The sequence below is a fragment of the Megalops cyprinoides genome, chromosome 11 (assembly GCF_013368585.1).
Source record: "Megalops cyprinoides isolate fMegCyp1 chromosome 11, fMegCyp1.pri, whole genome shotgun sequence".
NCBI lineage: Eukaryota > Metazoa > Chordata > Actinopteri > Elopiformes > Megalopidae > Megalops > Megalops cyprinoides.
In genome coordinates this window covers 4,637,626-4,648,850 of record NC_050593.1, presented here as the reverse complement: position 1 = coordinate 4,648,850, position 11,225 = coordinate 4,637,626, and the positions used below count along the sequence as shown (strand labels likewise).

Sequence of the window (11,225 nt, the reverse complement as noted above, 5' to 3'; positions counted from 1 at the left end):
TAAAACCTGTCGGGTTAAACAGTATGGAAAATTATCATGGATCATGTTAACCATTAGAAAGCAATTTTATGTGACATTTCACTGTCACAACCACAAATCAGCATTCAGAAATCCAGCCTACATTTAGTTAAATATGTTTTTATAAAAACAGAAAACAAGGCTGAAACTACAAGTATCTATGAAACCCTGCTCATGAAAAACAAAAGGTCAAAACACTCTCCTAATGTTAGCAATGTTAACAGTATCAAAAGTGGTTTATCCTCGGACAGCTCCCTGACAATGATTTTGATCATCCCATCTTTGCCTTCTCTAGTTTACTGTACACATACCCATATTTAAGAGTCCAAGCTCTGCCGCTCCCAAATAGTTTACATGTCAATGAAAAGAGAGTAATGAGCGCCTATCTTTATTTCCATATTAGTCTTTCACACGCATCTAACTGCATTTGTCTCTCAGGAAAAAAAAATGGCCTTGGATCACTGCAAGGTTTGTTCACACTGGAGTACTGGCTGTTTGCATCCTCCACAGCTTTCAGACCGAAGTGTGAAGCAGAGGGGATCATTTTCTGAGGAAGTCAGTCTCTGCCAGGACCTTCATCTCCCCCAGCCTCTCCTGCACCCTGGAGCCAAGGTTAGTGGGCCCAGGCCTCAGGTCTTGCTCCAGCTGTTGCTCTCTTACATCTCTGCAGAAAAAAAGAAGGGAAAGAAGGCTGTGTCACCACTCAGTCCATGTGTTGTGGTTTCAGCAGATATGAGGCTGAGTAAAATAATGCTGAATGGGACCAGGGTCTGTTTTATGAAATAAAAGAAATGGCAGTTTATAATTTAACCAGAATATGTTATTAGACCCTGAACATCTACTTTTTCTCTAAAATTACTCCAGAATATTACTCAAATATTATATTACATCAAATTCCTCCAGGAAAAGGTTCCAGAGAAGGGCAAAACAAATGTCAATGGCCACTCTCCCAACACTTTTTGTTGTTTATATTTTTCAGATTGTGTCTTTTAAAGTCTCAAGACTTTTAAGGCTCAGAGAAAAAGTATCATAACTACAACATGTTAAACATGGTAAGACTATGTAAGAGAGTATCTGTACCAGTGACACAAATTCTGGCAGGATAACGTAAAAGCAGCAAATTCAAAGCTTTTATATGCATGTTATGTAATGCAATGGTTGCTATGGTCCTGAATACCCTGGCCTTAGAAACCGCTTTAGTTCAGTGCATCTGCACAATAATACTTATCATGACAAGAATTTTATCGTGACTAATTCGTTAACAAATCTTCATAGAAAGTGATTTTCACTTGATTGATTCAATTTCAATTGATTGAATTAAAATGCAATTGACCCCAACCCTGAATTACGGCTATATCCTCAAGAGTGAATTTTTTATTGTGGGATAATTCTTGGTTCTGTGTGTGCATCCAAGGGCTGAGGCCTCCTGCTTTTGTCAGGGCACAAAGCATTGTGGGTGACACTATTCTGAAGTTTCCCTAACAACAATCTGGCTGACAAATCCTCTCCTTTTCAGCCTCTCCATGTGCCTCCAAGCTTGCTGCTGGCTAGCTCCTAGAAGCAGGATGTTTGCTTTTTGACTTTTTTGAGCTGCGTACCAAAAGGCACATTAGTTTCTTGTTTACATCAGCGTTATCTTTTACTGTGCATGTACAGGGCAAAGGGAGCATGCTTGCAAACAGGCACACTACCTGTTGTCTTCTCCGATTTTTCTTTTCTCCTGTGCGGGCAGAGCGCTCTCCAGCAGGGTAAACTCCACCCTCAGCATCTCCGGGGTGAGAGTCACTCCCATGCTGTCAGACCTGTGTGAACACAAGCGGTCATGGCTTTTCAGCGCGACGGCAAGGCCTGCCCCGCATGAGGAGCTTTACCCCCTCCTTGGGAATTGCACATTCAGCGGGACGAGCAGCGGGCACATAGCGGACGTATGGCCTACAACAGGAGTGAAAGCACCCACGTGTGGGACCACTTAAGCCCACTTAAACCCCATCTGTTTGGAGGGGGGGTGCCCAGTCCTGGTCCAAGAGGGCCACAGCCTAGCAGGTTTTATGACTCTCTTCAAATAACTAACAACCTCAACACTGACAGGAGCGATTTAATTGTCTTGTCCTAAGCAGTGAATAGGTGAATAAAGTGCGTAAGTGTTTATGTGGAAATTGAGAACAAAAGGAAGGGCAGCATTCCCTGCTGAAAGGAGAAAAGCTTTTTTTAATTACATAGTTTGCATTGAGTAAGTAGTACAATTTAGCTACTATTTACTGAGTGCAAGCTATGTAACGTGATTAAAAATATTCCTTTTCAAGGTGAAGCAGTTGATTTCTTTGTTCTCTACAGATTAACAATGGGATTTCCCACAATGCTGACAAAAAGGTAGTTAATAAGAATGGTCCTGGTATTCACTTGTTTTGGGATGTAAAAGGAACCTCTAGTGGCAGGATTGGGCTGTCTGGTTTTAAGTTGTCATTGAAACATAACTGTATGGGTTAGGGGCAGTGGTATGCACCTGAGATCCAGTCTTCTGAGCTTTTTCTGGACCTTATTCAAACTCAGGTCTTAATTACTTTACTGGAGCCACTCATTGGATTGGAAATTGCTTCATCTCAAATTTCCTTCGGGATTAATAAAGTATTTCTTATTCTTATTCTTATTCTTATCTCAACTGCTGACAGTCATCCCAAAAACCAGAAGTGGACACTACTGGTCTGCTCAAACCATCGTCCTGAAGGGCCCACCTGAAAGTTCAACCACATTTATTCCACATGAACGTAAGATCAAAACGGTTGGAACTAACGGGACTGACGCAAAGGATAAGAACATCTGAATGCATGACTGCATTTGCAATGACTTCATAACAGAACTGGAACAATTCTAGTCTTCAGTTAGTCTAGGTGGCTTTAGGATGTTGATCACGAGCCTGGGTGTTTTCTAGTATGTTGATATTGAGTTTGGGAGTTTTTAGGATGTCTGTCATGAGTCTGGGTGTTTTTTACAATGTTGATAATGAGTTTTGTTTTTTTTAGGAAGTTAGTGGATGTTTTAGAGTTTTAGGGTTTTTTTGTGAACCTAGGCGGTTTAACGGTGCTGGCTGTGAGTTTGTGCTTACTGGCCGTCCAGCAGATCCCCCCTCAGCTCCTCAGGTAGGTCGTGTAGAGGAGGAGGCGCCGTGGCAGGCAGCAGATCACCATTAAAAGGATCCGACCTGGCAGGTAAAGACAGACAAACACCTTTACCTGCCTGGAATGCAGATACATCTCCTCTCTCTTCACCTGTGTCTTTCATGAGGAAGATATAATTAAAATGTACAAAACCTTACGTTCAGGTTTTTGCCAACTGCATCAGTCACATTACACAATTTCAAGGTGCACAATTATCACACAACAAATTAAACAACTACATGCGTTGCCTATTGCAACTTACAGTTCGTGGTACAGTGCTCTGCTAATTTCTCCCATCAGGTAATGTAGAGAGTAGTCCACAGAAGGCTACAAGCAGGACAATTAACGGCAAGTAATATACCGGAGGCTTGGTGTTAAGTACAACACTCTGGGAAATGCACTAAGTTTATATCCGAAGATTACAGATGTAGTGTTTCTGCTTCTTAGAGGTGTTCAGTGATGTGTTACATTAACAGCTGTTGGGAAACAGACACGTGCAAGTGGTGTAGATCTAGTTTACATAACGCTGGACAGTGTAAATTAGCAATCATGACAACGGTGCAATACAATAGTCCGCATGATCTAGGCAGTGAACACCACAGTGTGAAATTCTGTTTCACAGATTTCACAGCTAAGCCTGCCCAGTGCATTAAGGCAATCAGGTGGGTTGATCCTGACCTCTCAGCCACTGTGTCAGCACATTTCCATAATGAATTTTAAGTGGGGCTTACTGTCTACTCATCCTCTCTCTGTATGTTTATTTAAATTTCAGTGACTACCATGCCTGTGATTGTGCACTTACACCGCTTTGTTGCTTGAATTTCAGGACAAAGGAACCACAGTGGTTTAATGAAAGGGCCCAGGTTGCATGAGGAAAAGCAGATCTGCTCTGAGCCAATCTGTAACTGTCACTCGGAGACCGGGGGGAGGTTTTCCACATCTCCCCTCGCTTAATGTATGAGGTTTGCCATTCCCTCAGGAGCGAGCCGTTTATTCAACTTGCCATACGCAATGGTAAGGTGTTGCTGTATTTCCGGACATCTCATGTACACAGGCCAGCACAATGTAAATGTATGTCATTATTGCAGAATTCTATAACTCTTTATGACTTTCTCTGTCTGTTCTCTGTTGAACATAAAGTGTTTCTTTCCTCTCTTCATCATTATATCACCTTATATCTGCTATAGCTTTGTACAGCTTTTTTGTTTTTTCCTATGAAATATGATCTATGCTCTGTGAAGACCTCTGCCTTAATTCCTTTCTTAATAGTGGAAAAAAACTGCAGCAAAAACAAAAAACTTGATTGACCCCATTGACTTGTCTGATTAAAATGACTTCACCGTCACCAGCAACAAGCAGTCGTGGGATTCGGCCTCTCTTTCGGCCACAGGGCTCAGCTTGCTTTTGGATTCCTCACAAATGTTTTTCCACTCGTGCGCAATAAAAGAAAGAGAAATCCCATTAAAAATGACTCAGGCACTTTGTTCATCATATCAGGCCACTTTTAGACAAACATCACTCCAAATAAAGCCAAGGCAGCAGAGCGCCATTGTCTGCCCCAATAAGTCACTGTGGTGTTTGGACACTGTTTCAACACAGCTCGAGACGCAGAGCCAGGCCTGCATAACCCCAGGATTTTGGTGAATTCCTGAGGCGGGGGAAGAAGACAGTAGATCTTTCAGGGGGGAAGGGAGACCTGGGTACCCCTGCCCTGTAAACACATTTTAAATAATAATGTTTCTCTGGAACTAATAAGACTGGGACTGCTGTGAGGACCTGCCGGAAGGGGCAAAGTGCCATCACTCAACTCTCATATTGTCCTGAAGGGGTGCAGGAGGGACCGCCGAATGGGTAGTCACAGAGGGAACAACTAAAAGTTATACTGGATTCAACCTCTTCCTTTATGAAATAATGCATTTTAAAAATAATCTTTTCTTTGTTTTGTTTTTTGGCTGCAAAAAAGCTGATGACCACTGCAGCCCCAACTTAAGGACATTATCTTTATTAGTATAACCCAGGTACTTGGCATACATAAACGCAGCAGTGTTATGTCATATATAAGTTAAGCGGTTGCAGCGGATACGTCACTCCCTGAGACCTGGTTAACTAGCAGTGTTGCCGACAAACTAGAGGCAATTTGCCTTTAGCTCAAATGGCAACGATGCTGGCCGTAAGGGGTTGGCAGTGAGCAGTGAGAACTCAGGTTCGAAACTCGCTCGTTCGCTGACCTACGTAGTATCTAGTTAAAACACACAATGCAGTCCACACCTGTTACATAAAGTATTTTTGTTTTTAAAATATTGGAATAAATATGATTTTTAAAATGTATTATGATTACGAAATTGTTTGAATGTTTTGTAAATTAGCCGATTAAATCACATAATGTCGTAATGACGCAGGCTATAGGTCAAATGTCAATTTCACAGTCAACATGGAGAAACGCGCATTTAGCGGGTTGGCAAAACGTAAACTCAAAAATGAAAAAGAAACTTAAGATGCCGCTTTGTCGTCCGGGAGTTGGACTTTGACGACTTGATCAATGACTTCTCTTCAAAGAAGGCCACAAGAAAGCCGGTGGTTTAGGTAGGATATTTTTCACTGCGGTTTTATTTAAACTAAGGTGTGTGTTTGACTCCTAAAGATGCATATACTGTGCTGTACATGGCATGTATAGAATGAAACAGACTTAAAATGGCAGTAATTTAACATATAAAAATAATGAATATAATTTCAAAGTAATACATGCTGTGTGGTTGTGGGTTGCCCTGTGCTATTGTACGACCAAACTCTGTGTGCTTGGGGAGGGTACACGCAGTGCACATGTACTATTTGCGTGTGTAGGTAGGGGCCCATGGTGAGTTTGTGCCCAGGGCCCGTGGTCATGATAATCCGTCCATGAGCATGAGTCACAGTAAAACAAGCTCATCTGGCTTCAGCTCTAATAAGTCATCTAATCTGAATAGTCAGCTGTTTGCTGATTTTTAAACAGGTGCTGGATGCAGATGCCAGAGGCTGAAATGTACATGAAAACCTGTATACACATGACAATCTTCTGGATGATCTCTACCAATTCAATTTGCATTACACTTAGGGTTAGCATTGGGCTAATTTAGCGCCAAAGATGTCCCATCCATGAACAGGCTCACTTTGGAAGAGGCTGGAAGACGTGTCTTTTAGAAGAGACTTGATACGAGCACACATGTATGACCACTTCCTTACATGCGCGGTACCCAGGTGCTGGTTACAGTTGCAGGGCTGGCCAGAATGGACAAAGCAGCAGACTGGTGCTTCTTCCATGTCATCACCCCTCGGATTACTTCCTGCAGTCCAACAGGAAGTGACATGGCAACAATGATTTTGGTGGTATGGTTATACACCCATTTAACGACACACTAAAGCAGTGCTGGCTGCTCTACTAATGTACTAAAAACAGGCTCTGTCAACAAAAAGACTGTGTTTGAAAAGGATGCCCCTTTCAGAATTGCGAAGTCCAAAATCTATTTTAAGGAGAAATGTTTACTGTAAATGCTTTCCATTTCCACAAGAAATGAAAATGCAATTCAATAATAGTTTCACTTAACCTCTACTTTGCTATCCAACCAATTTTTTATCCCCAAAGAGGTATTCAAGCTCAATTAGATGTTAAATGCTATGTGTAAATGTAATCACTGAGAGAGCAGCCTTGGCTACTCTCTAAATCTGGTATGTTAGCTCACTTGTCTGTCATTCCTTGTGTTCTGTGGCATTTACCGTTCGGTCCAGGAACTTCCTCTGTGTGCTGGGGGCATGGACCCCGACGACGCTTCCCTTAGCGACAGTGTACCTTGGGAGGGGGCACAGGTGGAACTCAGGGTCACACTCGAGGTATCGGGGGCACTGTTTGAAGGCATGCAGGCCTGGGGCGGGGTTCTACAGCACACAGGAAACATTTACATTTACATTTATTTATTTAGCAGACAGGCAGGGCTACGAGTTCACTTTCCATATATGGGACAGTGCCTATTGTAATCTGATCTTCAATTTGTCCTCTATGAGTGGGGGCCATTCCTTACTGACATTTAACCCTAATTATAAATAGCCAACAATTTATTTTAAAAAAATGCACCGCTTAAACCCATGTTGAAATGAAGATTAAAAGACTGAATGAATAAATGATAACACAAAAAACTTTAAACTTTGATATCTTAGGATACCTGAAAATCCTTTCCAGCAATCCACCATAACTTATTAACTGTTAAGACTGTTATCTCAGTGCATGTTCTGTTTTGTGACTGCATTATATGTGGCATCATTTCACACAAGCTGTGTATCTGCTAACTGTACACTACAGAGTCATCCTGGATGAGGGTCTTTGCATCGTGTGTATATGCAGTATGTCACAATGGTACTTAACCTAAAATGCCTTAGTGTGTAATTTCTGTTGCATTAATGTACATTTACATTTAGCAGACACTTTTATCCAAAGCGACTTACATAGGCTACAGTTCTTTACAATGTTATCCAGTTATCTATACAGCTGGATATTTACTGAGGCAATTGTAGGTTAAGTACCTTGCCCAAGGGTACAGCAGCATTGTCCCAGCGGGGATCGAACCTTTCGGTTACGAGTCCTGCTCCTTAACCACTATGCTACACTGCTGCAATGTACAAGTACAAGTACAAGTACAATTATGTGAAATAAGTCAACCATAATAACAGGCAGCAACAATGAATCATCTTCATTGGAGACATGTTCAGGAGAGGACTGGGGATGGCTGTGGGACATGTCCTTCTCAATATTGAGAGAATGTAATTATCTGGCTACACTGTAAGGCAGCATTTACATGAATGGTGTGTCCCAGTGTATCCCCCCCAACGCTTAAATGAAAGATACACCACTGAAAGTCATCATACGCCGTATCATCATTGTCATCAGGAACAGGTATCAGTCTTGAAACAGGCTTACAAAGATTCTGAGGGGATGTGCATGTGGTGCCCGCAGCAGGCCAGGGGGGGCACTGAAGCTTAGGACGCAGGTCTCTCCCAGGTCCACCTCCTGGTTCAGCTGGGTCTGCTCCAGGCTCTCTGACTCTGGGATGCCGCTCTCCGAGGAAGGTGCAATCACCGAGGGCAGGAGTTCATCCTGCAATGTTTTACAGCAAGTGCGAGTGCGAGAGTTGAGTGAGCATTACATCAGCCACAGAGGCAGAGGGTCACAGAGAAATTCACACAGAAGTAATCAGAGAAAGAAAGAGAGAGGGACAGAGAGATATAGAGAGTGTGTGAGAGAGAGGGAGAAAGAGGGGGAGAAAGGGAGATAGAGAGAAAGATGTGGTATTTACAAAAACCAATTCCATCTTCTCCTCTCACATATTTCCAACACTGAAAACATTTTACAAAGCCATAAAGTGGCGACGGATATTTTGTGATCATAAAACCTGAAAATTAGAACAATCATATTCTTACAGAGTGCCGCCACTGCACAAAAAAAGAATAACAAATAACATGAACAAAAGGTACTGAAATGCTATTTCGTGCTGTTCTTTGTTTAAAAATTGCTTTATTTGTATAGCTCTGAGACCCAGAGCCAACTCTAGTTTACTGTATAATCTTGCATTGCTTGTTGAATTTTGATGGATAGTCATATTGGTCCCAGCAGAGTTTACTTAGAAGCAGTTTAGCAGAGTTTTAGAACTCTGGGAACGGGGCAGGATTTCCAATGCGGCCGCTGGGAAAGCCTTGAGACATTTCTGTATTACACAAACAAAGAGGTCATGGGGACCCACATTGATGTTCACAGAAAAAAAAACACTCTTGGGAATAAGGGCTCCAAACGAATGGAACTTGCTCTGGTGTGCGTCCCTTCCAGCCAACGGCCTATCAAAACTGAGTGATGCAGCCAGTCAGAGGCCAGTGTGTTGAGTGTCTGGTGAGGAAAACATCAAGATCAAGGGCAGGAGAGATTCTAGGAAAGTAATTTCAGTCTGGGAATCTCCAAGCACCTGCCCTTTAATGAAAGTATCTGTACAATAGCTTTATAACTGGACCCTAGAAAGGCTGGCACATTTATTGTTGCAGAGGATATTGTTGAAGATTGCTGATTTAACTTCTATACCTTCACAGGGATTCTGAATTTCATTTGTACTGTAATATCTGGATCAAATCTCAGAATGAGTGATTTGAGTATGACACTTTGCTATCACCTTAAGCAAAATTGAATGCTTATTGATGAAATAAGGAAATATTTGTGGAAATATACTTTAAAATATGGAAACTGACAAAAGCCCAATCTCTGAAGGGATCAACACCAAGGTATGAATTACAATTTTATGTGTGGTATAGTCTTTAAGAAAGAGGTTTTGTGGGCTCAAGATAGTTGAAAGATTCAATTTCAACTGTACTTAACCTTAATGGCTTTGTGAAATTTTCATCTATATAAATGCATTTCACAGAATAGAACTGTATTGCTGGAAACTATACTAACCCATAATGTCAAACATTTCAGGCAAAAATGAAACTGACAGTGGTCTACCATGATGTGATATACACTGGGGTCTAAAATTATTGGGACACTCACTTTTTTTTCTGAAAACCCACAATATTTTTGTTGCATATTCCATCAGACATTGGGAAAGTCATATTTATGTCAATGTCAATTTCAGCTTCATCTTCTGTGACCATGTTCCAACCAGTATGAGTGTTCAATTAGGGGGCAGGGCAACGTTCAATCAGGCCTAATTGAAGTGATGGTCATTTTTGTTCACTTGTCTGCATTCAATAAGTATGTGGGTACCTTTTAAAATTAAGTTAATGTCATGGAATGGTTTGTTTGGCAAATTAATGTCATACATATTATTAAAATGTTGGAAATAAGGGTAGTCATCAGGCAATTGTGTGCCAACCACATAAAGAGATGTTTTGAAAATGTTAATAGTTGCCAAAACATGTAACTGTTTTCGCCACACTATAAATTAGGTTCGAGTGATAAAACTAATAGCTACATGGACACATCCACACTTAACCACAAAATGCTCAGGTGTCCTAATAATTTTGGACCCTAGTGTAGCTGTAATAATGATAATAGTGAATAATAGTTATGTAATAAAAAATAGCTGTATCATAATTTAAAAAAAAAATCATTATCAAATGTTTGTACCTCAGCTCCTGTTCGCAGCGGTCGGGCCAGGGTACGGGGAGCGAAGCCCCCCAAAGCCTCGAAAGCAGATACATGCTGGTAGCCCATCAGCCTCCAGTGCTGTGGAACCTTTCAAAGCATGAACATGAGCATGAACACCTTTTTAATAAAAAGATTAATTAAATAACACAAGGAACATTCAGTGCACTGTATAATCCAATGTCTTGGTCAATATTATTAAGGATGGGCAGGCTTATAGGTGCTTATACAACAAATTTTATGGTTGTCCTATAATTGGCCTTTATCCTGTGTTATCCTTTATCCACATGTCTCTCTGGGTGCCCTACAGTAACTAATACATCAAATGCATTGATGTCATCCATGATGCATGATGTCAAATGCATCCAGACATCCATTCAGACTCACTAACTGAAAAATAGTGGGAATCAGTCTAGCTGGCTAGTGTGGAGGAGTGGAGGACTGGACTTGGAAAAAGGAAGTTGTAGGTTCCATTCCTACTTTGGTGTACTGCCACTGTAACCTTGAGCGTGGCATTTAAGCAGAACTACATCATTAATAGCTGGCTGTTTATCAACACTGTTAATCACACTAAGGGGGATACAGTAACACCACTGCACTTGACACCTACATTTGGTGTATTTAGCTCAAAACATGTAGGAGAAGACATTTTAGGTTTCATGAAGGAAGCCAAGTTCACCTATACAGATTTCAAAACTACACTATATGGACAAAAGTATTTGGCCAAACCTGTTTTTCAGGGTTTGGGCTAGGCAATCTTAATGCTTCAGCATACCAAGACATTTTGGACAATGCTATGCTTCCAACTTTCTGGCAACAGTTTGGGGAAGGCCCTTTTCTATTCCAACATGACTGTGCCCCAGTGCACAAAGCAAGGACTATAAAGACATGCTTTGATG

The 11,225-nt window shown here is 41.4% G+C and overlaps 1 protein-coding gene across 1 annotated transcript in view; it reads right to left on the bottom strand.

Moving 5' to 3' along the window:
• Window positions 1-558: 558 nt before the first annotated feature.
• Window positions 559-11,225, bottom strand: part of cfap221 (cilia and flagella associated protein 221) — a 41,628-nt gene continuing 30,961 nt past the window's right edge. Inside the window, exons 18-24 of the mRNA XM_036540737.1 lie at window positions 10,309-10,416; window positions 8,119-8,295; window positions 6,924-7,082; window positions 6,393-6,493; window positions 3,122-3,217; window positions 1,710-1,820; window positions 559-682 (exon numbers count right to left, since the gene is read on the bottom strand). Coding sequence (XP_036396630.1) covers window positions 559-682; window positions 1,710-1,820; window positions 3,122-3,217; window positions 6,393-6,493; window positions 6,924-7,082; window positions 8,119-8,295; window positions 10,309-10,416 — 876 coding nt within the window. The remainder of the gene's footprint in view (window positions 683-1,709; window positions 1,821-3,121; window positions 3,218-6,392; window positions 6,494-6,923; window positions 7,083-8,118; window positions 8,296-10,308; window positions 10,417-11,225) is intronic.